The sequence below is a fragment of the Uranotaenia lowii genome, chromosome 3 (genome assembly GCF_029784155.1).
Source record: "Uranotaenia lowii strain MFRU-FL chromosome 3, ASM2978415v1, whole genome shotgun sequence".
In the NCBI taxonomy this organism is placed as follows: domain Eukaryota; kingdom Metazoa; phylum Arthropoda; class Insecta; order Diptera; family Culicidae; genus Uranotaenia; species Uranotaenia lowii.
In genome coordinates, this window is record NC_073693.1 from 8,707,262 (window position 1) to 8,735,121 (window position 27,860).

At 30.2% G+C, this 27,860-nt stretch overlaps 2 protein-coding genes across 10 annotated transcripts in view; one reads left to right on the forward strand and one right to left on the reverse strand.

Moving 5' to 3' along the window:
* Positions 1 to 27,860, reverse strand: part of LOC129750541 (uncharacterized) — a 380,798-nt gene that overhangs the window by 184,063 nt on the left and 168,875 nt on the right. The gene's annotated exons all lie outside the window — the stretch shown is intronic.
* Positions 2,411 to 27,674, forward strand: LOC129750550 (uncharacterized). Of its 4 annotated transcripts, none has more exons than XM_055745517.1 (6): positions 2,411 to 2,546; positions 14,195 to 14,515; positions 26,859 to 26,995; positions 27,064 to 27,117; positions 27,235 to 27,310; positions 27,448 to 27,674. In XM_055745517.1, exons 2-6 carry the CDS (start codon positions 14,431 to 14,433, stop codon positions 27,612 to 27,614), a joined length of 519 nt encoding a protein of 172 aa, XP_055601492.1. In that variant the 5' UTR covers positions 2,411 to 2,546; positions 14,195 to 14,430; the 3' UTR covers positions 27,615 to 27,674. The 4 variants fall into 4 exon arrangements, with proteins under 4 accessions (XP_055601492.1, XP_055601495.1, XP_055601494.1 ...); XM_055745520.1 differs by having other exon boundaries at positions 2,487 to 2,558; XM_055745519.1 differs by lacking the exon at positions 2,411 to 2,546 and adding an exon at positions 2,638 to 3,017.

Here is a 27,860-nt window from a genome sequence, read left to right on the forward strand (position 1 = left end):
CTGTCGTCTGTCTGTCGTCTGTCTGTCGTCTGTCTGTCGTCTGTCTGTCGTCTGTCTGTCGTCTGTCTGTCGTCTGTCTGTCGTCTGTCTGTCGTCTGTCTGTCGTCTGTCTGTCGTCTGTCTGTCGTCTGTCTGTCGTCTGTCTGTCGTCTGTCTGTCGTCTGTCTGTCGTCTGTCTGTCGTCTGTCTGTCTGTCGTCTGTTTGTCGTCTGTCTGTCGTCTTTTTGTCTTTCGTCTGTCTGTCGTCTGTATGTCATTTGTCTGTCGTCTGTTTGTCGTCTGTCTGTCGTCTGTCTGTCATCTGTCTGTCTGTCGTCCGTCTGTCGTCTGTCTGTCGTCAGTCTGTCGTCTGTCTGTCGTTTGTATGTCGTCTGTCTGTCGTCTGTCTGTCGTTTGTCTGTCGTATGTCTGTCGTCTGTCTGTCGTCTGTCTGTCGTCTGTCTGTCGTCTGTCTGTCTGTCGTCTGTCTGTCGTCTGTCTGTCGTCTGTCTGTCGTCTGTCTGTCGTCTGTCTGTCGTCTGTCTGTCGTCTGTCTTTCGTCTGTCTGTCGTCTGTCTGTCGTCTGTCTGTCGTCTGTCTGTCGTCTGTCTGTCGTCTGTCTGTCGTCTGTCTGTCGTCTGTCTGTCGTCTGTCTGTCGTCTGTCTGTCGTTTGTATGTCGTCTGTCTGTCGTCTGTCTGTCGTTTGTCTGTCGTATGTCTGTCGTCTGTCTGTCGTCTGTCTGTCGTCTGTCTGTCTGTCGTCTGTCTGTCGTCTGTCTGTCGTCTGTCTGTCGTCTGTCTGTCGTCTGTCTGTCGTCTGTCTGTCGTCTGTCTGTCGTCTGTCTGTCGTCTGTCTGTCGTCTGTCTGTCGTCTGTCTTTCGTCTGTCTGTCGTCTGTCTGTCGTCTGTCTGTCGTCTGTCTGTCGTCTGTCTGTCGTCTGTCTGTCGTCTGTCTGTCGTCTGTCTGTCGTCTGTCTTTCGTCTGTCTTTCGTCTGTCTGTCGTCTGTCTGTCGTCTGTCTGTCGTCTGTCTGTCGTCTGTCTGTCGTCTGTCTGTCGTCTGTCTGTCGTCTCTCTGTCATCTGTCTGTCGTCTGTCTGTCGTCTGTCTGTCGTCTGTCTGTCGTCTGTCTGTCGTCTGTCTGTCGTCTGTCTGTCGTCTGTCTGCCGTCTGTCTGTTGTCTGTCTGTCGTCTGTCTGTCGTCTGTCTGTCGTCTGTCTGTCGTCTGTCTGTCGTCTGTCTGTCGTCTGTCTGTCGTCTGTCTGTCGTCTGTCTGTCGTCTGCCTGTCGTCTGTCTGTCGTCTGTCTGTCGTCTGTCTGTCGTCTGTCTGTCGTCTGTCTGTCGTCTGTCTGTCGTCTGTCTGTCGTCTGTCTGTTGTCTGTCTGTCGTCTGTCTGTCGTCTGTCTGTCGTCTGTCTGTCGTCTGTCTGTCGTCTGTCTGTCGTCTGTCTGTCGTCTGTCTGTCTGTCGTCTGTCTGTCGTCTGTCTGTCGTCTGTCTGTCGTCTGTCTGTCGTCTGTCTGTCGTCTGTCTGTCGTCTGTCTGTCGTCTGTCTGTCGTCTGTCTGTCGTCTGTCTGTCGTCTGTCTGTCGTCTGTCTGTCGTCTGTCTGTCGTCTGTCTGTCGTCTGTCTGTCGTCTGTCTGTCGTCTGTCTGTCGTCTGTCTGTCGTCTGTCTGTCGTCTGTCTGTCGTCTGTCTGTCGTCTGTCTGTCGTCTGTCTGTCGTCTGTCTGTCGTTTGTCTGTCGTCTTTCTGTCGTCTGTCTGTCGTCTGTCTGTCGTCTGTCTGTCATCTGTGTGTCGTCTGTCTGTCGTCTGTCTGTCGTCTGTCTGTCATCTGTCTGTTGTCTGTCTGTCGTCTGTCTGTCGTCTGTCTGTCGTCTATCTGTCGTCTGTCTGTCGTCTGTTTGTCGTTTGTCTGTCGTCAGCATGTCGTCTTTTATATCAAAATGTTCAAAGAAGCTAAAAGATATCTTAAGTATTTCTATTATTTTCTAATTTTATCAAATTTGCTCGAGTCTGCCACTTAAGGTATTGACTCGCTCCCTTAAAAATCTTTTTCTCCAACGATTTATCAAATTCTCTTCGCTAAATTTCAATCAACCTAATTGCAGTGGATCATCCAACTTTCCACCGCCGGCAATTGATAGATAGTGCTGCGCGCCAATTGCATCGCGGAAAGGGAAACCAATTAAATAATGAGCCCCATGTTGCAGGTAGGTATCTCCCGTATAACTTGTCATCCACGGCAGGTGTAAATGCTTATCTTATCAATCGATCTGTGCACTCCCGGATGACCACTTGTAATTGTCAACCGGACACAAACTACTATGTACTGTAGGTAAGTTCTTCTAGCCAGAAGTGGAACCGTATCAAGGTGAACAAATCGGTTGAACAAGTTTGAGACAAACACTCAAAACATGGAAGAGTTTACCTTTGATTGCACCTCTGGTGCCTTCGTAAGAAAGAATGGAAGGGAACGCGATAAAACTTTTGCCTCATCGATGCAGTCTTCAGGCGATTGTTGCATTGGATCGAATTCGTTCGGTTCGAGTTTTTCTTACTTGGAGGTATTTTCTAGGGTAAAATATAAAAGTTTTCCGAGGGGTTGGTTTTCAGTGACTCAAAAGTTTGTTTGCTAACTTTCTTAACACTTCGTAGCAAGGTCATCGAAGAGTTTGTTGTGAAATAATCTTAGTGGAAAAAAAACACTTCGATCCGAAGTGAGTGAGACAAGAACGATTTATTCCGCTGTGGCTGTTTCGTGACCATCTTCGCAGCGCGCAAAAGGCCAAACGGAACCGGAAACTCGATAAGTGGATCGAATCTGCTGAACTAAACTGTGGTTGAAAGGGAGAAAAAAAAATCTCTTGAAATTATCCCCTGGGAAATCTGCGCCGAGGCTGCCCGGGAGAGTAAATAAATCAAAACGATAGGCAAAGAATCGACAGCTAACGGAAGTGAAATCGTATCAAATGAACTAGGAGTACTCCCGGTAATGCTGTGAAACCCTGCTGGGACCAAGCCACCGCGCCCGGAAGGTCCTCTGGTGAAAGACTTTTCCTTTTTTCCAACTCGCAAATACAAACCGCAAAAAAATCTGCGGCGAAGAAAAAGCCTTTAACAACATAAAGTGGAAAAAGCGTTTTATGACTGAGTTGTTGAGTTCAATTCACTTGAGCAATTTAGGACTCCCAAATCCACTTGGGGGAAAATACCATCATATTGTGTGCCGAAGATTCTTATTGTGATTATGTGTGAAGTTGTGTGCTCGTCAATCGAAGAAAATTTCACTGTTTGATCCACCCGAATCGAAACGATAAGCTGCTGTTTGTAAAATGTTGATCAAAGGGTTGACAAAAAAGCCATTGAATATCAAGTAAATCACAAAGGAAGTGATTTGAAATTTAACGAATTCTGAGAACCGGAATGAAAATTTGATCCTAAATTTGAGCCTTTTTTCAATTTTAAAATTTAAAATATTGGTAAATTTCCTTCTTTTTCAATTCATTTGTGATTTTTAAGGCCGTTCCTTGCCAAAATTCTTCAATTTTTTTGAAAAAAAACCTAAACTTAAAAATGTTCAAAGTTTTATGAATATCCAATACTTAATCTTCTTACTGAATTTAAAAAATTATCTTCTGATATTTCAGAGATTTCGTCCTTGGTTCAGGAAAATCGGTATATTCAGCTAAGAATAAAATTCTTCATATGCAAAATATTTTGAGTACCAAAATCTAGGAAAGAAATAGGTGAATTTGCTCAGACACACAATCATGAAATTTTTTCAAGACCTGGTAGATTTTTAAATGTTTTGCGTGAAAATTAAAGAAATTTGCGATTTTCTTGGAATTTTCAATTTATTGAAATGTCCTATTTAAATAACCAAAACAAAGTTAGCAAATCAAGTTATCAATTGAACTGAAAAAAAACCGAAGAATTTGAAAGATTGATTGCAACTTTGAAAAACTTTAAATATTTTTTTTTTTGAAAAATATAAAAAATAACAAGAAAGTAAAAAAAAAATCAAAATTCCAATTGATAAAAATTCAGATGCCTTTGAAAAAATTAAAATTGATTTTTTTTTCTACCAAAACCAATAAAAATATGTAAATTTAAAAAACTTATGAAACCTTATCTTATTCTTGAAATTTTAGTAGATATTTAACTGACGAATATTCCAAACTTTAAGAAAATTTGTACAATCAAGAATTCAATGAAAACTGGTTTTTTAGGGTGATTCCGTAAAATGACTAAAAATATTTTATTGAGAAAATTTTAAAAATTTGAAATATGTAAAAAAAAAGTTAAGTTATTTCTAAATTATAAATTGAGATGATTTTGAAAATTTGTACAATTTTAACTACATGAAATGCGATAGGTAGAAAATTTAAAAACATAACGAAATTTTTAAAGTAAAATTATAGTGTGGAAAATTGAGAAAACTTTTAGACATTTTTGAATTTTCAATTTTTTTTAGTAAATTTATTTTCGATTGATGGAAAAGATTGAGGAGAATTCATTAAATTTAGAAAGCTTGAAGAATTGAGGTAATATGAGAAATTCAGAGAAAAATCAAAAATTTCTAATGTATTTAATTAACAATTTTTTTGAATATTTGTAAAATTTTGGTCATTTCAGGCATTAAAAAATCCAGGAAGTTAGGAAAACCTACAAATTAAGACAATTTAAGAACTTGAGTTAAGTTTCAAGAATTTAGGAAATCAAAACAATTGATTTGAAAAAGGAAGTTAAGAATAACTAGAAAATTGAGGAATTTCGGAGTATAACAAATTTCAAAGTATTAAAAATTTCTCACCATTTTTTAAACATTATAAGTTTACACAATTAAGGATTTCTTCTCAACTTTTCTGATTTTTCAGAAAATCATGTTTTTCTTTGTTTTTGGATTGATCTAATTTCTGATTTTGAATTTTGTTTATGCATTTTAAAAATTTTGCTTATTTTTTTCTAATTTCTAAATATTTAAAATTTTTATTCAGACCTCGCTCGTTTTTGGCAACATTCAGTTTTTTCCACATTCAATTTTGGCAACATCCGATTTTGGCAGGAAAATTTGGAAAACTTATGAAAACCTAGCTTATTCTGGAATTTTTAGTAGAAATGGAACTGTCGAATATTTTTAAAACCTTCAGAAAATTTGAACAATCAAGAATTCAATAAAAACAGGAATATAAGGTTGATTCAGGAAAATGATAAAAAAAATATTTATAAAATCTAAAAAATTTGAAAAAAAAAAACAAAACAGTTGAGTATTTCTAAAAATTTGAATTGGTATAATTTTGAAAAAATACGAAATTTTCAATGTAAAAACATATCGTGGAAAATTGATCATGACCACATATCAGTATCGAGTTCCCGTGGAAAATTGAAAGAATTAGACATTTTTTAATTTTCAAATATTTTAGTAGAATAAATTTTATTGATGAAGATTAAGGAGAATTCATCATCAAATTTAGAAAGCTTGAAAAAATGAGGCAATATACAAAATTCAGAAAATATCCAAAAATTTTAAAGTTTTTCATTCAATAATATTTTGAATATTTAAGAAATTTTGGTAATTTGAGGCATTAGGAAATTCAGGAATAAGGAAATCCTAAAAAAAATAAGACAATTAATGAAGTTAAGTTAAGTTTCGAAAATTTAGGAAATCAAAACAATTGATTTGAAAAAGGAAATTAAGAATTACTATAAAATTGAGGAAACGAAGGAAATTCCTAGAGTATAACAAATTCGAAAATTTTAAAAAAAATCCCACCATTTTTGAGTATTATAAGTTTTCACAACTAAGGATTTCTTCTCAATTTATCTGACTTTTCAAAAATTACTTTTTTCTTGTTTTTTGCTAGATTGATCAAATTTTCTGAGATTTAACAATGTTTTTGCATTTTGATTTTTTTTCTTATTTTCTTAAAAATTCTAAATATTCCAAATTTTTATTCAGACCTCGTTCGGTTTTGGCAACGTTCGATTTTGGCAACATCTAATTTTTTCACATGTGCCAAAATCGCACGGTATTTTAAAATGCCATTTCCTTATAGTTTTTGCCATGTCAGTTCCAACATAATTTTGATTACTAAAAAATAAAGTACTCATAAATATTAAAACAAATATGTTAAAAATTTCATAAAATAATAAACAAATACAAACAAAAGATTAAAAATGAAATAGCTGATAAACGATGGTGATTGACAAAAATAGCAAACATGACAAAAAAAAAACAAACATTATGAACAGAACAAGAAAAGGTCAAAATACATCAAAAAATGATAAGAAAAAAATGAAAATAATCAAAAATTGACCTGTAAATGGTACTTGATAAACATAGTTTTTTTTTGTAGTAAAGAGTGAAACAAAAGTTGAGAAAAAAATCCAATCGATTTTGGCAACATTCGATTTTGGCAACACAAAATGTTCGAGCGTGTTGCCAAAATTGAACAGGTTCTGTACTTTCAAATCAAATCTAATGATCTAAAGTCATCGGAACGATTCGCACCTGAAATTCAAACATATTTTCGAAGATGATGAAAATTTTTATAGAAATATGAGAATCAAGGAAAGGAAGAACATTGGCTGTTAATACATATCGTGAAATTTTCGAAACAGTTAAAACGGCTGTTGAAGAGTCCTAAAGTTCGCTATTTTTCCAATAATCCATGATATTTACGGCTTATGATTTTTCTTTCCTCAATTCTTAAATTTCTCTAAAAAAATTCATCGATTTTAAACAATTTTAATTTTAAAAAAATTGAAATTTTCGGATAAGAAGATTATCAAATATTAGCAGTTTGGTTTATTAAAATTATCAAAAAAAAATCCAATTATTTAAAAAAGAAAAAATGGACTTGTTGCTTGAAAACCCCAAATTTACGGAATAAGTAAATTCAAACAAAAACGCTCAACCAATTTTTTTTTAAATTGGTCAAGCTTCTAAGATCATTGATATTTGCCAATAATCCAAAATAAAAAATTTAATTTAATATAAAAAAAAGAATATTAATTAAAAAAATAATAAAAATCAATTGTTAATTGAAATTTTAAAACTTATTTGTAAAATTTCTAAAATTTTCACAAATTATGAGAAATCTGAACATTTGTTCTCATTTTCGGTTTTGGACATCCTCAATTTCGTGAATTTTGTCAATTTTGTCAATTTTGTCAATTTTGTCAATTTTGTCCTTTTTGTCAATTTTGTCAATTTTGTCAATTTTGTCAATTTTGTCAATTTTGTCAATTTTGTCAATTTTGTCAATTTTGTCAATTTTGACAATTTTGTCAATTTTGTCAATTTTGTCAATTTTGTCAATTTTGTCAATTTTGTCAATTTTGTCAATTTTGTCAATTTTGTCAATTTTGTCAATTTTGTCAATTTTGTCAATTTTTTCAATTTTGTCAATTTTGTCAATTTTGTCAATTTTGGCAATTTTGGCAATTTTGTCAATTTTGTCAATTTTGTCAATTTTGTCAATTTTGTCAATTTTGTCAATTTTGTCAATTTTGTCAATTTTGTCAATTTTGTCAATTTTGTCAATTTGTCAATTTTGTCAATTTTGTCAATTTTGTCAATTTTGTCAATTTTGTCAATTTTGTCAATTTTGTCAATTTTGTCAATTTTGTCAATTTTGTCAATTTTGTCAATTTTGTCAATTTTGTCAATTTTGTCAATTTTGTCAATTTTGTCAATTTTGTCAATTTTGTCAATTTTGTCAATTTTGTCAATTTTGTCAATTTTGTCAATTTTGTCAATTTTGTCAATTTTGTCAATTTTGTCAATTTTGTCAATTTTGTCAATTTTGTCAATTTTGTCAATTTTGTCAATTTTGTCAATTTTGTCAATTTTGTCAATTTTGTCAATTTTGTCAATTTTGTCAATTTTGTCAATTTTGTCAATTTTGTCAATTTTGTCAATTTTGTCAATTTTGTCAATTTTGTCAATTTTGTCAATTTTGTCAATTTTGTCAATTTTGTCAATTTTGTCAATTTTGTCAATTTTGTCAATTTTGTCAATTTTGTCAATTTTGTCAATTTTTTCAATTTTGTAAATTTTTTCAATTTTTTCAATTTTGTCAATTTTGTCAATTTTGTCAATTTTGTCAATTTTGTCAATTTTGTCAATTTTGTCAATTTTGTCAATTTTGTCAATTTTGTCAATTTTGTCAATTTTGTCAATTTTGTCAATTTTGTCAATTTTGTCAATTTTGTCAATTTTGTCAATTTTGTCAATTTTGTCAATTTTGTCAATTTTGTCAATTTTGTCAATTTTGTCAATTTTGTCAATTTTGTCAATTTTGTCAATTTTGTCAATTTTGTCAATTTTGTCAATTTTGTCAATTTTGTCAATTTTGTCAATTTTGTCAATTTTGTCAATTTTGTCAATTTTGTCAATTTTGTCAATTTTGTCAATTTTGTCAATTTTGTCAATTTTGTCAATTTTGTCAATTTTGTCAATTTTGTCAATTTTTTCAATTTTGTCAATTTTGTCAATTTTGTCAATTTTGTCAATTTTGTCAATTTTGTCAATTTTGTCAATTTTGTCAATTTTGGCAATTTTGGCAATTTTGGCAATTTAGTCAATTTTGTCAATTTTGTCAATTTTGTCAATTTTGTCAATTTTGTCAATTTTGTCAATTTTGTCAATTTTGTCAATTTTGTCAATTTTGTCAATTTTGTCAATTTTGTCAATTTTGTCAATTTTGTCAATTTTGTCAATTTTGTCAATTTTGTCAATTTTGTCAATTTTGTCAATTTTGTCAATTTTGTCAATTTTGTCAATTTTGTCAATTTTGTCAATTTTGTCAATTTTGTCAATTTTGTCAATTTTGTCAATTTTGTCAATTTTGTCAATTTTGTCAATTTTGTCAATTTTGTCAATTTTGTCAATTTTGTCAATTTTGTCAATTTTGTCAATTTTGTCAATTTTGTCAATTTTGTCAATTTTGTCAATTTTGTCAATTTTGTCAATTTTGTCAATTTTGTCAATTTTGTCAATTTTGTCAATTTTGTCAATTTTGTCAATTTTGTCAATTTTGTCAATTTTGTCAATTTTGTCAATTTTGTCAATTTTGTCAATTTTGTCAATTTTGTCAATTTTGTCAATTTTGTCAATTTTGTCAATTTTGTCAATTTTGTCAATTTTGTCAATTTTGTCAATTTTGTCAATTTTGTCAATTTTGTCAATTTTGTCAATTTTGTCAATTTTGTCAATTTTGTCAATTTTGTCAATTTTGTCAATTTTGTCAATTTTGTCAATTTTGTCAATTTTGTCAATTTTGTCAATTTTGTCAATTTTGTCAATTTTGTCAATTTTGTCAATTTTGTCAATTTTGTCAATTTTGTCAATTTTGTCAATTTTGTCAATTTTGTCAATTTTGTCAATTTTGTCAATTTTGTCAATTTTGTCAATTTTGTCAATTTTGTCAATTTTGTCAATTTTGTCAATTTTGTCAATTTTGTCAATTTTGTCAATTTTGTCAATTTTGTCAATTTTGTCAATTTTGTCAATTTTGTCAATTTTGTCAATTTTGTCAATTTTGTCAATTTTGTCAATTTTGTCAATTTTGTCAATTTTGTCAATTTTGTCAATTTTGTCAATTTTGTCAATTTTGTCAATTTTGTCAATTTTGTCAATTTTGTCAATTTTGTCAATTTTGTCAATTTTGTCAATTTTGTCAATTTTGTCAATTTTGTCAATTTTGTCAATTTTGTCAATTTTGTCAATTTTGTCAATTTTGTCAATTTTGTCAATTTTGTCAATTTTGTCAATTTTGTCAATTTTGTCAATTTTGTCAATTTTGTCAATTTTGTCAATTTTGTCAATTTTGTCAATTTTGTCAATTTTGTCAATTTTGTCAATTTTGTCAATTTTGTCAATTTTGTCAATTTTGTCAATTTTGTCAATTTTGTCAATTTTGTCAATTTTGTCAATTTTGTCAATTTTGTCAATTTTGTCAATTTTGTCAATTTTGTCAATTTTGTCAATTTTGTCAATTTTGTCAATTTTGTCAATTTTGTCAATTTTGTCAATTTTGTCAATTTTGTCAATTTTGTCAATTTTGTCAATTTTGTCAATTTTGTCAATTTTGTCAATTTTGTCAATTTTGTCAATTTTGTCAATTTTGTCAATTTTGTCAATTTTGTCAATTTTGTCAATTTTGTCAATTTTGTCAATTTTGTCAATTTTGTCAATTTTGTCAATTTTGTCAATTTTGTCAATTTTGTCAATTTTGTCAATTTTGTCAATTTTGTCAATTTTGTCAATTTTGTCAATTTTGTCAATTTTGTCAATTTTGTCAATTTTGTCAATTTTGTCAATTTTGTCAATTTTGTCAATTTTGTCAATTTTGTCAATTTTGTCAATTTTGTCAATTTTGTCAATTTTGTCAATTTTGTCAATTTTGTCAATTTTGTCAATTTTGTCAATTTTGTCAATTTTGTCAATTTTGTCAATTTTGTCAATTTTGTCAATTTTGTCAATTTTGTCAATTTTGTCAATTTTGTCAATTTTGTCAATTTTGTCATTTTTGTCATTTTTGTCATTTTTGTCATTTTTGTCATTTTTGTCATTTTTGTCATTTTTGTCATTTTTGTCATTTTTGTCATTTTTGTCATTTTTGTCATTTTTGTCATTTTTGTCATTTTTGTCATTTTTGTCATTTTTGTCATTTTTGTCATTTTTGTCATTTTTGTCATTTTTGTCATTTTTGTCATTTTTGTCATTTTTGTCATTTTTGTCATTTTTGTCATTTTTGTCATTTTTGTCATTTTTGTCATTTTTGTCATTTTTGTCATTTTTGTCATTTTTGTCATTTTTGTCATTTTTGTCATTTTTGTCATTTTTGTCATTTTTGTCATTTTTGTCATTTTTGTCATTTTTGTCATTTTTGTCAATTTTGTCAATTTTGTCAATTTTGTCAATTTTGTCAATTTTGTCAATTTTGTCAATTTTGTCAATTTTGTCAATTTTGTCAATTTTGTCAATTTTGTCAATTTTGTCAATTTTGTCAATTTTGTCAATTTTGTCAATTTTGTCAATTTTGTCAATTTTGTCAATTTTGTCAATTTTGTCAATTTTGTCAATTTTGTCAATTTTGTCAATTTTGTCAATTTTGTCAATTTTGTCAATTTTGTCAATTTTGTCAATTTTGTCAATTTTGTCAATTTTGTCAATTTTGTCAATTTTGTCAATTTTGTCAATTTTGTCAATTTTGTCAATTTTGTCAATTTTGTCAATTTTGTCAATTTTGTCAATTTTGTCAATTTTGTCAATTTTGTCAATTTTGTCAATTTTGTCAATTTTGTCAATTTTGTCAATTTTGTCAATTTTGTCAATTTTGTCAATTTTGTCAATTTTGTCAATTTTGTCAATTTTGTCAATTTTGTCAATTTTGTCAATTTTGTCAATTTTGTCAATTTTGTCAATTTTGTCAATTTTGTCAATTTTGTCAATTTTGTCAATTTTGTCAATTTTGTCAATTTTGTCAATTTTGTCAATTTTGTCAATTTTGTCAATTTTGTCAATTTTGTCAATTTTGTCAATTTTGTCAATTTTGTCAATTTTGTCAATTTTGTCAATTTTGTCAATTTTGTCAATTTTGTCAATTTTGTCAATTTTGTCAATTTTGTCAATTTTGTCAATTTTGTCAATTTTGTCAATTTTGTCAATTTTGTCAATTTTGTCAATTTTGTCAATTTTGTCAATTTTGTCAATTTTGTCAATTTTGTCAATTTTGTCAATTTTGTCAATTTTGGCAATTTTGGCAATTTTGGCAATTTTGTCAATTTTGTCAATTTTGTCAATTTTGTCAATTTTGTCAATTTTGTCAATTTTGTCAATTTTGTCAATTTTGTCAATTTTGTCAATTTTGTCAATTTTGTCAATTTTGTCAATTTTGTCAATTTTGTCAATTTTGTCAATTTTGTCAATTTTGTCAATTTTGTCAATTTTGTCAATTTTGTCAATTTTGTCAATTTTGTCAATTTTGTCAATTTTGTCAATTTTGTCAATTTTGTCAATTTTGTCAATTTTGTCATTTTTGTCATTTTTGTCATTTTTGTCATTTTTGTCATTTTTGTCATTTTTGTCATTTTTGTCATTTTTGTCATTTTTGTCATTTTTGTCATTTTTGTCATTTTTGTCATTTTTGTCATTTTTGTCATTTTTGTCATTTTTGTCATTTTTGTCATTTTTGTCATTTTTGTCATTTTTGTCATTTTTGTCATTTTTGTCATTTTTGTCATTTTTGTCATTTTTGTCATTTTTGTCATTTTTGTCATTTTTGTCATTTTTGTCATTTTTGTCATTTTTGTCATTTTTGTCATTTTTGTCATTTTTGTCATTTTTGTCATTTTTGTCATTTTTGTCATTTTTGTCATTTTTGTCATTTTTGTCATTTTTGTCATTTTTGTCATTTTTGTCATTTTTGTCATTTTTGTCATTTTTGTCATTTTTGTCATTTTTGTCATTTTTGTCATTTTTGTCATTTTTGTCATTTTTGTCATTTTTGTCATTTTTGTCAATTTTGTCAATTTTGTCAATTTTGTCAATTTTGTCAATTTTGTCAATTTTGTCAATTTTGTCAATTTTGTCAATTTTGTCAATTTTGTCAATTTTGTCAATTTTGTCAATTTTGTCAATTTTGTCAATTTTGTCAATTTTGTCAATTTTGTCAATTTTGTCAATTTTGTCAATTTTGTCAATTTTGTCAATTTTGTCAATTTTGTCAATTTTGTCAATTTTGTCAATTTTGTCAATTTTGTCAATTTTGTCAATTTTGTCAATTTTGTCAATTTTGTCAATTTTGTCAATTTTGTCAATTTTGTCAATTTTGTCAATTTTGTCAATTTTGTCAATTTTGTCAATTTTGTCAATTTTGTCAATTTTGTCAATTTTGTCAATTTTGTCAATTTTGTCAATTTTGTCAATTTTGTCAATTTTGTCAATTTTGTCAATTTTGTCAATTTTGTCAATTTTGTCAATTTTGTCAATTTTGTCAATTTTGTCAATTTTGTCAATTTTGTCAATTTTGTCAATTTTGTCAATTTTGTCAATTTTGTCAATTTTGTCATTTTTGTCAATTTTGTCAATTTTGTCAATTTTGTCAATTTTGTCAATTTTGTCAATTTTGTCAATTTTGTCAATTTTGTCAATTTTGTCAATTTTGTCAATTTTGTCAATTTTGTCAATTTTGTCAATTTTGTCAATTTTGCCAATTTTGTCAATTTTGTCAATTTTGTCAATTTTGTCAATTTTGTCAATTTTGTCAATTTTGTCAATTTTGTCAATTTTGTCAATTTTGTCAATTTTGTCAATTTTGTCAATTTTATCAATTTTGTCAATTTTGTCAATTTTGTCAATTTTGGCAATTTTGGCAATTTTGGCAATTTTTTCAATTTTGTCAATTTTGTCAATTTTGTCAATTTTGTCAATTTTGTCAATTTTGTCAATTTTGTCAATTTTGTCAATTTTGTCAATTTTGTCAATTTTGTCAATTTTGTCAATTTTGTCAATTTTGTCAATTTTGTCAATTTTGTCAATTTTGTCAATTTTGTCAATTTTGTCAATTTTGTCAATTTTGTCAATTTTGTCAATTTTGTCATTTTTGTCAATTTTGTCAATTTTGTCAATTTTGTCAATTTTGTCAATTTTGTCAATTTTGTCAATTTTGTCAATTTTGTCAATTTTGTCAATTTTGTCAATTTTGCCAATTTTGTCAATTTTGTCATTTTTGTCATTTTTGTCATTTTTGTCATTTTTGTCATTTTTGTCATTTTTGTCATTTTTGTCATTTTTGTCATTTTTGTCATTTTTGTCATTTTTGTCATTTTTGTCATTTTTGTCATTTTTGTCATTTTTGTCATTTTTGTCATTTTTGTCATTTTTGTCATTTTTGTCATTTTTGTCATTTTTGTCATTTTTGTCATTTTTGTCATTTTTGTCATTTTTGTCATTTTTGTCATTTTTGTCATTTTTGTCATTTTTGTCATTTTTGTCATTTTTGTCATTTTTTTTCATTTTTGTCATGTTTTTCTCATTTTTGTCATTTTTGTCATTTAGGAGTTCCAATTTTTTGGTTTAATCGGCTTGTGAGTTTATATTTCGAGCTTCGAATTTTGAGTTTAGGATTCTGATTTTCATGTTTCGGATTTTGTTTCCCGAATCAATATTCAATCCCAAAAATTCTCCAAACTCTCCTCTCAGGAGTCAAACAGACAAAAGCACATTGACGTCGTCGTTTGGTATTTGAGCTTCGAAGAAAAACGGGAAAAGAAATCTATCATCAAAGGAAATATTTTGGGCCCAAACGAACGAAAAAAAAACAAAAAACAAACAAAAAGTGAGTGAGTGAGTCAAAATTCCGGAAACGGGTGCCTACATACGTTCGGCTGAATTCCGATCGTAAAATACAATAGAAGGAAGTAAAAAAAAGCCGAAAGATGTCATCGATTGGTGGGACGACTCTCAAGAAGTGGATGCTGGTGATGCTGGCGATTTTAGGATCACAACCAGGACAAATTTACGGTTAGTTTGAAGTTTGTTCATCCCTGCTTTTTTCAGCTAGTCAACAATGTGTTAAAGTGACAGTAAGTTGGTGTTTAGGATAGTGGGAGATTAAAACGTAAAATTGCAAGAATCATAACATAGCTATTTCAAATTTATTTTTTGGCGTATTTAGAGAATTTGAAAAATAATAAATTTTAAGAAATTAGCATCATAAATTAAAAAATAAACAATCCCAATGTGGCAACACATCAGAAACACAACCGGAAAATGGATACAGTTATCTGAAGCTGGCGCAATAGACAGCACGGAAGCATTTGGTGAGCGTCCTTCTTGTTGTTGTCATAATTCACATTATAGAAACGAATGCTGAAATGAAAAGGGCGGAAAACTACCTTCATAGAAATTTTGTCAATGAACGCAGAAAGGAGATCCCGAAAAGGGATCCTTCGTGGGATTTGAATTCCACCGTTCTGTCGGGATGCTGTGTGGCCTTTGTGAATAGTGTGTCGGTCGTAAAGACGACCGTTTCCTCCTAGGAGAAGACCAGTGCTGTTGGACCGGTTCCGGATGGATGACGACGGTTCCGGTTGACAGAGTGTCATTTTTTATACTTATTTACTTTTTTGGCATGCGGAGTAAGTGAGCTAAGCCATCTCAAGAATGTCAGCGAATAGATGTTTTGAAAAGTTTTCCAATCAAAAAATTCACTAAGAGATTTTTCGCGGAAAGAAGGGTGGAACTAAGATTCTGTCATATTTTCAACAATATTTTTTAAGCAGTTCTGAAAAAAGTTACCATGTTTTTTTTTAAATTTTATCAAAATCAAATCGAGGTTTTGCGATACTCTTTATCGGAATTTCCTAAACTATATCCAATTCACCTCCCTCGTTTTTAAGAAATTGGAAGTTTTGTAACAGAAAGAAAGTTTAGAATGAAAACTCGGATGCCTAATTTAAACTGGAGCGTAATTTTTTGGGGATAATGTCTATATCTTCAAATTTGTCAATTTGGTAAATTTGGTCAATTTTGTAAATTTTTTTTCATTTTTGTCAATTTTGACAATTTGGACAGTTGTGTCGATTTTAAGAATTTTGTAAATTTTTGCAATTTTTTTTCAAAATGATTATCTAATCACGATTGTTACATTCGTGTCTCATGACTAAAGAACTTATTTTTTCGTTAGTCGTATAATAAACACCTTTCAAATCAATATTTTAAATATATAACATTTTTTTTTAATATTCTTCTCAATAACTGGGTTACAATTCTTCGATTAAAAAAAAATCGATATTTTTACCGATTTTATTTTAAATGTTTATACCGTACACAGATTTTTGTGCTCAAAATAAGATTTTAATGTGCCATTGCTGCTCATTCGTGTCACGCTTAAGGCGAATAACAAGATGTTGAAGATTCTTCTGGTCTTGAATCGGGCATTGTTTAATAATGTTCAGACTCAAGCATATTTCCCTCAATTGCAAAATGTTCAATCAATTCTCAATTGCAAAAATACCAAATTAACAAAAAAAAACGACATCGACTAAAACCACAATAGAAAAAAATTAAAAAAAAAGACCCACCTGTCAAAAATGATAAAATTGACATAATTGAGAAATTAACAAAGATGACAAAAATGACTAAAATGTCAAAAAAGACAAAACTGACAAAAATGACAAAAATGACAAAAATGACAAAAATGACAAAAATGACAAAAATGACAAAAATGACAAAAATGACAAAAATGACAAAAATGACAAAAATGACAAAAATGACAAAAATGACAAAAATGACAAAAATGACAAAAATGACAAAAATGACAAAAATGACAAAAATGACAAAAATGACAAAAATGACAAAAATGACAAAAATTACAAAAATGACAAAAATGACAAAAATGACAAAAATGACAAAAATGACAAAAATGACAAAAATGACAAAAATGACAAAAATGACAAAAATGACAAAAATGACAAAAATGACAAAAATGACAAAAATGACAAAAATGACAAAAATGACAAAAATGACAAAAATGACAAAAATGACAAAATTGACAAAAATGACAAAAATGACAAAATGACAAAAATGACAAAAATGACAAAAATGACAAAAATGACAAAAATGACAAAAATGACAAAAATGACAAAAATGACAAAAATGACAAAAATGACAAAAATGACAAAATGACAAAAATGACAAAAAATGACAAAAATGACAAAAATGACAAAAATGACAAAAATGACAAAAATGACAAAAATGACAAAAATGACAAAAATGACAAAATTGACAAAAATGACAAAAATGACAAAAATGACAAAAATGACAAAAATGACAAAAATGACAAAAATGACAAAAATGACAAAAATGACAAAAATGACAAAAATGACAAAAATGACAAAAATGACAAAAATGACAAAAATGACAAAAATGACAAAAATGACAAAAATGACAAAATGACAAAATGACAAAAATGACAAAAATGACAAAAATGACAAAAATGACAAAATTGACAAAAATGACAAAAATGACAAAAATGACAAAAATGACAAAAATGACAAAAATGACAAAAATGACAAAAATGACAAAAATGACAAAAATGACAAAAATGACAAAAATGACAAAAATGACAAAAATGACAAAAATGACAAAAATGACAAAAATGACAAAAATGACAAAAATGACAAAAATGACAAAAATGACAAAAATGACAAAAATGACAAAAATGACAAAAATGACAAAAATGACAAAAATGACAAAAATGACAAAAATGACAAAATGACAAAAATGACAAAAATGACAAAAATGACAAAAATGACAAAAATGACAAAAATGACAAAATGACAAAAATGACAAAAATGACAAAAATGACAAAAATGACAAAAATGACAAAAATGACAAAAATGACAAAAATGACAAAAATGACAAAAATGACAAAAATGACAAAAATGACAAAAATGACAAAAATGACAAAAATGACAAAAATGACAAAAATGACAAAAATGACAAAAATGACAAAAATGACAAAATTGACAAAAATGACAAAAATGACAAAAATGACAAAAATGACAAAAATGACAAAAATGACAAAAATGACAAAAATGACAAAAATGACAAAAATGACAAAAATGACAAAAATGACAAAAATGACAAAAATGACAAAAATGACAAAAATGACAAAAATGACAAAAATGACAAAAATGACAAAAATGACAAAAATGACAAAAATGACAAAAATGACAAAATTGACAAAAATGACAAAAATGACAAAAATGACAAAAATGACAAAAATGACAAAAATGACAAAAATGACAAAAATGACAAAAATGACAAAAATGACAAAAATGACAAAAATGACAAAAATGACAAAAATGACAAAAATGACAAAAATGACAAAAATGACAAAAATGACAAAAATGACAAAAATGACAAAAATGACAAAAATGACAAAAATGACAAAAATGACAAAAATGACAAAAATGACAAAAATGACAAAAATGACAAAAATGACAAAAATGACAAAAATGACAAAAATGACAAAAATGACAAAAATGACAAAAATGACAAAAATGACAAAAATGACAAAAATGACAAAAATGACAAAAATGACAAAAATGACAAAAATGACAAAAATGACAAAAATGACAAAAATGACAAAAATGACAAAAATGACAAAAATGACAAAAATGACAAAAATGACAAAATTGACAAAAATGACAAAAATGACAAAAATGACAAAAATGACAAAAATGACAAAAATGACAAAAATGACAAAAATGACAAAAATGACAAAAATGACAAAAATGACAAAATTGACAAAAATGACAAAAATGACAAAAATGACAAAAATGACAAAAATGACAAAAATGACAAAAATGACAAAAATGACAAAAATGACAAAAATGACAAAAATGACAAAAATGACAAAAATGACAAAAATGACAAAAATGACAAAAATGACAAAAATGACAAAAATGACAAAAATGACAAAAATGACAAAAATGACAAAAATGACAAAAATGACAAAAATGACAAAAATGACAAAAATGACAAAAATGACAAAAATGATAAAAATGAGACAAAAATGACAAAAATGACAAAAATGACAAAAATGACAAAAATGACAAAAATGACAAAAATGACAAAAATGACAAAAATGACAAAAATGACAAAAATGACAAAAATGACAAAAATGACAAAAATGACAAAAATGACAAAAATGACAAAAATGACAAAAATGACAAAAATGACAAAAATGACAAAAATGACAAAAATGACAAAAATGACAAAAATGACAAAAATGACAAAAATGACAAAAATGACAAAAATTACAAAAATTACAAAAATTACAAAAATTACAAAAATTACAAAAATGACAAAAATGTCAAAAATGACAAAAATGACAAAAATGACAAAAATGACAAAAATGACAAAAATGACAAAAATGACAAAAATGACAAAAATGACAAAAATGACAAAAATGACAAAAATGACAAAAATGACAAAAATGACAAAAATGACAAAAATGACAAAAATGACAAAAATGACAAAAATGACAAAAATGACAAAAATGACAAAAATGACAAAAATGACAAAAATGACAAAAATGACAAAAATGACAAAATTGACAAAATTGACAAAATTGACAAAATTGACAAAATTGACAAAGTTAACAAAATTAACAAAATTGACAAAATTGACAAATTGACAAAATTGACAAAATGAACATAATTATAAAATTAACTAAATTGACAAAATTGACAAAATTGACAAAAATGACAAAAATGACAAAAATGACAAATTGACAAAATTAACAATATTAACAAAATTGACAAAATTTACAAAATTGACAAAATTGACAAAATTGACAAAATTGACAAAATTGACAAAATTGACAAAATTGACAAAATTGACAAAATTGACAAAATTGACAAAATTGACATAATTGACAAAATTGACAAAATTGACTAAATTGACAAAATTGAAAAATTGACAAAATTGACAAAATTGACAAAATTGACAAAATTGACAAAATTGACAAAATTGACAAAATTGACAAAATTGACAAAATTGACAAAATTGACAAAATTGACAAAAAGGACAAAATTGACAAAATTGACAAAATTGACAAAATTGACAAAATTGACAAAATTGACAAAATTGACAAAATTGACAAAATTGACAAAATTGACAAAATTGACAAAATTGACAAAATTGACAAAATTGACAAAATTGACAAAATTGACAAAATTGACAAAATTGACAAAATTGACAAAATTGACAAAATTAACAAAATTGACAAAATTGACAAAATTGACAGAACTGACAAAATTGACAAAATTGACAAAATTGACAAAATTGACGAAATTGACAAAATTGACAAAATTGACAAAATTGACAAAATTGAAAAAATTGACAAGATTGACAAAATTGACAAAATTGACAAAATTGACAAAATTGACAAAATTGACAAAATTGACAAAATTGACAAAGTTGACAAAATTGACAAAATTGACAAAATTGACAAAATTGACAAAATTGACAAAATTGACAAAATTGACAAAATTGACAAAATTGACAAAATAGACAAAATTGACAAAATTGACAAAATTGACAAAATTGACAAAATTGACAAAATTGACAAAATTGACAAAATTGACAAAATTGACAAAATTGACAAAATTGACAAAATTGACAAAATTGACAAAATTGACAAAATTGACAAAATTGACAAAATTGACAAAATTGACAAAATTGACAAAATTGACAAAATTGACAAAATTGACAAAATTGACAAAATTGACAAAATTGACAAAATTGACAAAATTGACAAAATTGACAAAATTGACAAAATTGACAAAATTGACAAAATTGACAAAATTGACAAAATTGACAAAATTGACAAAATTGACAAAATTGACAAAAATTACAAAAGCGACAAAATACATAAATGAAAAATTAGTTTTAAATTAAAAAAAACTGAATAATTTCGCAAAATTGACGATTCGAATGAAATTGTCAATTTGACTTAATGGACAAAATTGAATTAATTCGCAACATCTAACATCTTATAAATATGTCAAATTTTACTGAATTTTTAAAATTGCTTAAATTTAAATAGTTGGTAAATTTGACAAAACTGACAAAATTCATAAAAAAGGCTGTTGACAAGAAATATCAGAAACGACAAATTTGACAAAAATGATAATATTGTGAATATTGAAAAAAATACATAAATGAAAATTGGCAAAATTAAAAAATCTGGAAAAAATATTCCTTTAATGCTTGGTGTTGTTTTAAAAAAAATCCAATATCATATTGAAATGAATTAAATTTCTATAACTAATTTGCATGTATGTTAGACCATAACTTCTATAATGCTCAAAATAATGACTTCAAACTTGTTCAGCTGTGATCTTCGAATTTAAAGGTTTTGATTGAGTCAAAAACTGCTATTTTCATTTAAATAAAGTCATGCATTTAAGGGTTAAAACAGTTGACCAATTTTGAAAAAAAGTATGACAAATTGGACAAAATGAACATATCGACAAAATTCACGAAATTGACAAAACTGACATACGTATGTGAAACCTTTTTTTACCATTTATTTCAATAGACGATTGACTAAAATTACCAAAACGACCAAAACTAAAAAAATGATAAAAATTATAAAAATGATTGCTGAACCGTTTGGGTGTTGGATTTCCTTTAGAGTAAGTGAGATGCACGCTAGATCGCTGCAAACTTTGTATGAAAATTTCCAATTTATACATGTTTACACCTCCCATAACTTTTGTTGGTTGTTTTTACTGCCACATTAAATACTCCTTGATTTTTGCAGTACATTTAATCAAGGCCGGATTAAAGGGGGGGGCAAAAGGGGCAATTGCCCCGGGCCCCCCGGCTCAGGGGGGCCCCCCGAAGGAAAAAAAAGTTTAACATTACTTCAATCATACTACTACAAATCCATGAAAAGAAATCAAAACTAGAACATCGGAATGAAAACTTGAAATATAAAATCTAAAGGGCCCACGTGAAAAAATATCTAGATTAGTTTTTGTCTTAAAAAGTTAAGGGGCCCCTTCACTTTTTAAGACTTACTAAGCAGATCCTCGTTCTGCCAGCAATAGTTTACCGTCTCAAAATTTCCCCAACGAGTCTCTGTTTCGGGCACGTATCAATCTACCTGAAAATAGAGTACACAATTGCTCGCTGACCAAAAAGGATAGTCTGAGTATCTATTACCAGAACGTTAACAGCATCCGCAGCAGGAAAAGACTTGAGGCCGTTTTTTTATCTTCGCTCGAGCTCGACTACGACGTGTATGCGTTCTGTGAAACAAATTTGGATTCGACTATAAATGATCGAATGATCTTTCCTGAATGTTTTTCAACTTACCGCTGTGACCGTACAACTTCGAATTCCGATAAGACTTCAGGAGGGGGAGTTTTGATTGCTGTTAACAATCGTTTTACCAGCACTTTAATTAACGATTCTACCTGTAACGAAGAAGTTACCGTAAAACTAATGTTCAACGGAACGGAAGTTTTGATTTGCTGCATTTACTTACCTCCTGGTTCCAGTTGTGAGCGTTATTGCTCTCATATGGCAAGTATAAAAACGCTAATTGATTGCGCGTCGCCTGAAAGCAAAGTGATAATTATTGGCGATTTCAATTTGAAAAATGCCACTTGGTTTCGAGAAAAAGATACTGATCTTCATCTCTTGCCGTATAATGTTCGCTTACCAGAAGAAGTCGTTCTTGTTGACGATATGGCTGCTTCGGACCTGCTTCAGATTTGTGGAATTCCAAATCAAAACAATCGTTTTCTTGATTTGGTGTTTACAAACGACGAGGAGAACTGCCAAATGGATGAATGTGTACCGCTGCTACAAAATGAAATTCATCACAACGCAATGGTAATTAGTGTCACTGTAGATAAAGTGCATTACGCGGACACAGGGCCAGCTCAGGAAAACAAGGTAATGATTGATTGGAAGAGTTTCGATGATGTAGCCGTTTCTCAATCACTGCTGAGGATTGAATGGAATAACGTATTTATAACGAACGACAATTTTAACGTTGATACCGCCAGACCGCGCGCTCAAAGCATTTTTGACTTTTTAAGCAATTTTGGTGTTTTCGATAACCTTTCTGAAAATTATCGCTCAGTCGAAAACGCTGTTGGTTTCAACGTTTTGTCTTTCTACAATGTTGTTTACGGCATATTGCTAGAACATTGTAGAACATTTATAGAAAGGCCGAATCGAACTAAGTATCCCGAATGGTTTAACGCCGAAACAATTTGCCTTCTCAAAGATAAAAGGAAGAAATATAGAAAGTATCGTAAAAGTAAAACTCAGCTGGATAAAACTGCTTACCGAATTGCGGCCAATGCTTTCAAAACTTTGCATAGAGCCCAACGTATCACCTATTTGAATGAACTTCAAAGAGGTATTCAATCAGAACCGAAACGTTTTTGGAAGTATGTCAACTCCAAACGTAAGACAAAGTTAGTCCCGAAAAATATATCTTATAACAATAAAGACGCGAAAACCCTCGATGAGGCTTCGGAATTATTTGCCGAATATTTCCACCGCATTTACAGCGTAAACGATACAGTTCCAGAGCTAGAATTCCAAACCGCGACAGAAGTCATTCCTGAGCTGAGAATATCGATCACGGATGTTCGACGAAAAATTTTGCTGCTTGATGAATCCAAAGGGAGTGGACCTGATGGAATTCCTAATTCCTTTCTTAAAAAATGCGTTAACGCCTTGGTGGAGCCGTTGTTAATGCTCTTCTCAACTTCAATTCGTAGAGGTCAATTTCCGAAATTTTGGAAAATCTCCCACATTGTGCCAATCCATAAAAATGGTTCAAAACTGCCTGCTGAAAGTTATCGTGGGATAGCAATTCTGTCTGCCATACCCAAACTGTTCGAGAGCATAATTTACGACCAAATGTATCCCTGGTTAGAAGGGAAAATGTCGGACTTTCAGCATGGCTTTTTGAAAAAGCGATCAACGGTTACGAACATGGCAGAATTCGTCTCTCGAACTTCACAATGGATGATGCAGGGTTTTCAAGTCGACGCTATATATACCGACATGTCAAAGGCTTTTGACGTGATTAACATAAATGCTCTCCTGTCAGTACTGTGTAAAAATGGGATCACCGGAATTAGTCTTCAGTGGATTCGTTCGTACCTGAAAGAAAGAGTCCAGTTTGTGAAGATAGGGAATGCAAGATCCAGGGTATTCTCGGTCAATAGCGGCGTACCACAAGGGAGTCACTTGGGACCCCTTCTTTTCGTCACTGTTATGGACGAGTTTCCCGGAGTGCTCCATGACGTGTTTGTGTTGATATACGCAGATGATCTAAAACTGTTCCTCCCTGTGCGACACCCAAAGGATTGTTTGACCCTACAAAATGCGCTTCATAGATTTTCAGAGTGTTGCAGCAGTTTCGGATTGAGAATCAATGCCTCAAAGTGTAATGTGATAACCTTTTCCCGGAAAGTGAGTAATATTGTGCACGAATATCGTTTCGAGAACAGCTGCGCCATAGCTAGAAAATCCTCCGTGAAAGATCTGGGAGTCGAGTTGGATGAAGAACTCAGTTTCTCAAAACATGTTGAACAAGTCGTAGCCTAAGCAAACTCTATGTACGGAATGGTAAGCAGGATTTGTAACGAGCTGGACAATCCTTACACTATTGTCTCTATTTATGTTGGGCTTATCCGAACCACTATTGAATACGCCAGTATAGTGTGGCAGCCGTATTATAACGTTCATAAAAACAGGATTGAAAGGGTTCAAAAAAGATTTCTGAAATACGCCTTAAGGAATCTTGGATGGCAAGAAGAAATGCCGGAATACAGATCATTGTGTATGTTAGTTGGACTGGAATCACTCGAAACTCGGAGGAAATCAACAGATGCGCTGTTTTTAAAGGACTTGATTAGTGGAAAGTACTTTTCGCCATATTTAGTATCACAAATTTCTCCAAATGAAGGACGTAGCAGTTTGCGCAACGTGAGACCGTTTCAGCTTCCAAATCGAATACAGAACTACGCTCGTAATGAACCAATCTATAGAATGATGGCGCTTTACAACGCACATGCTGATGTAATCAAACTGACTATGTCCAGAGAACAAATAAAAAATAGTCTTAAGATGTTTTTATCATAGATGTGTTGTAACTAGTTAGGATCAAAGGCTGAAGCCTAGAATCTGATAAATAAATAAATAAATAAATAAAAGAGAAGGAGCTCTCCCACATTTTGCGAGCTGAGAATATCAAAATCTTCTGGACAAAACCGAAAGCGAAAAAAAAATAAGAAGAATATTTCATTTTTTTATCGAAACATATCAGATACGATATTCTTTACAGAACAGGTAAAATAAAAAAAAATCTCCTCATTTTCATTACATTTTCATTGTTGTTTCTTTATTTCATACTTATTTCTGTCTTAGACTTGAAATTTGTACTGGAACATTTTCAACTGATTTAACCAAAATTTTATCATCTACTGAAGTGAATATCCTGAATTCAGCAGATCATTTTCTAAATGATCATTCTTAAATTATCATAAAAACGATTGAGTGATTTTCTTAATATGAATATTTCTATGATCTTTTTTCCAGATTCAATTCATAGGGATTTTCAAGTCTTGTGTTGTTTCTTCAGTTACTGAAGTTCAGTTTCATCATTTTTCTGAATTTTGAAAATTCAAGATCTTTGTTTTGAGTAAGGCTGCCTGAATTTTTTCAGCACGTATCCGGGCTGAACAAATCCAGGCTATTTAAAGCTAAAAACCTGTCAAAATCCGGGTATTTGATACAAAAATGTCGACCAAAAATCCGGGCAATATCTGGGCAAAATTGATCAAATCCCTGGAAATACTCAACAGAAATCGAGAAAAAAAAACTTGATTTTTTGTTCATCATCAAACCCGGATAAAACCGGGCAATCTGGCAACCTCAGTTTAGAGTACTAATTTTAACTGATGAGAATCAAATTCAAAAGAATCTCATGAAAAGATATTTTTTGTGTTTCAAAGACATAAAATTGAAATTCACATTTGGTGCAATTTCTGCTTTTGCTCTGATTGTAACTTTGTATCTCTTTTTTTTAAATTTAATTCATATTTTGTTTCTTAAAACTTGATTTGAAATTATGATTTAGATTTGGGACACTGAATTTTGGTTCTGAATATAACGTAATTTATAGTTTTGAAATCTTAAACTCTTATATCTGTATCTCTATGGAATATAAATTTAGTTATTTTGTTTATTTTTTTTTTAATTTTGTTTTCTATGTTTCAAATCTTCAAGATACTTCCTAATTGTCACTAGGATAATATTTCTCGAATTAGCACAAACCAAACGATCAATGATTAAATTGAAATCATTTAAAATATCTTTCCGGTCATTTTTATAAATAAGAGAAAAAAGAATTAAATTTAGCATTTTGCAGCTTAAATTAGAGTTTTCATTTCTAAGAAATTTCTAAACTCTTCCGCAATGTTTGCACGTGATTGATTAACAATTTTTATTTGAAGATACTAGAAACTATTTTCTATGCACACAACATGGCTATTTGAAGATAGTATACTGAACTCATCTCCAGTTTTTTTACACGTTTAAAAGCTTTTGTATTTTCTGGGTAGCATTTGAAAAAAAAATTGAATTATAGGGGCCCCCCGAGAAGAATTGCCCCGGGCCCCCCGATGGCTTAATCCGGCCCTGCATTTAATGTAAACAAACCTTAAACCTAACCTTGAACCGATGTTACGCAAAAAAAAATTCTAAATAAATATTTTTTATGGAAGCTCTAGCCAGCAAAACCCACCTTATTTTCCACCCAATTTGCCAAAACCCGCCTTTTTGAATAATTTTCATTGAATTCAGATTTTTTATTTTGAAATGATTTTACGCTTTTCCATGAAAAACTTAGCATCATCTGATGTAAGCAAAAAATGAGCTTAAGAATAGTGAAAACCAAACCAAAAGACAAACTTCATTTCAAGCTTATTTGAATTTTCTGGATGATTCAATACGCAAAAATTTCTTCTTCCATACAAACTTCTATAAAAAATTGAATCGCGTTGCACTAATTCAGGAAACAACCAAATCATCTCAAATTTTACACTGAAACTTAGTGACCCAAAAGGCAATTGGCCAGAACTACAAGGCTTGGTGATCCAAAAGACATAAAAAAAAACATATGCGAGCAAAATTTAATTTTTTTTGCAGCGGTCTAATGCGCGCATTATTTCACCCAATGATACATTTCTCTATACCCTCGTTGTCTGTCAAGTGCATTAAATCGGGTTTTTGATATAGTTATTGACGTTTTCAGCCCTCCGTTGTTACGCCTGCAGTGTGACGCCCAATTCCGGCGATAAAAACTGCGTCGATGACCCCAAGAGCGTGATCGGTCAAGCCATCGTCAACTGCAACCGGAAGTACTGCGTCATCCAGCGACAGGAGCTATTGGTAGGTTGACTTGTTAAAAAAACATAATTTTATTGTAAATGATATCGAATGGACGTTTTCTTTCACAGGACCCCCCGGGTAAGCTGAACACCTTCCTTCGGGGATGCGATGACGACCCTCCGGTAATTAATTTTTGCTCTCTTAACAATTATAAGTATCAGCACAGTGTGTTGCTTGTTGTTTGTAGAGGATAACGATTATTGATTCTATCCCCCCCATTTTTTTCTGTTCTCTGAAAGTTTTTGAACGATGTGGTTGAGGATTCCACCTTCCGCACCTACTTCCGGTCCTGTTCCGACGACTTATGCAATGTGGGTAAGTTGAGTTGAGAAAAAAAATCCTGCACAAATATTTGGCACAATATGATTGCCTCCCACCGAATTGGCAAACGACGGGCGACGGCAAATGAAATGCTAATGATTGTTTGTGGTTCTTCATCAATTTTCCCGCAGGCGATGGGCTGGACACGGCCAACGGACTGTCTGGAATCGAAGCCGGAGCAGCGGAAAATCTCCTGGTTCCAGGATTGGAAGGATCTGGATCGAAAACTGCCATGAGTGGCACCGTCGGTAGTTTAGTGTTTATTGCTTCGTTATTATGTTACTATCGAACGAATTGAACACAGAATGTAGTTGCTCAAAAACACGTTTGGATAGCTATCAGCATCCGATGCATCCGATCTCGCTCCGTCTCTAGTCTTCTGAATAACTCCGAACGAAGAATTCCCTTGACTCGACAAGACATTTCCCATGCCTTCCACGTATGTCCCGAAATAACCCAATTTGCCTCAATCAACCCTTAACCGATCAACGAATGAACGAACGACCGAGAGATCTCATAACCAAATGCAATTGCCTACCGATGG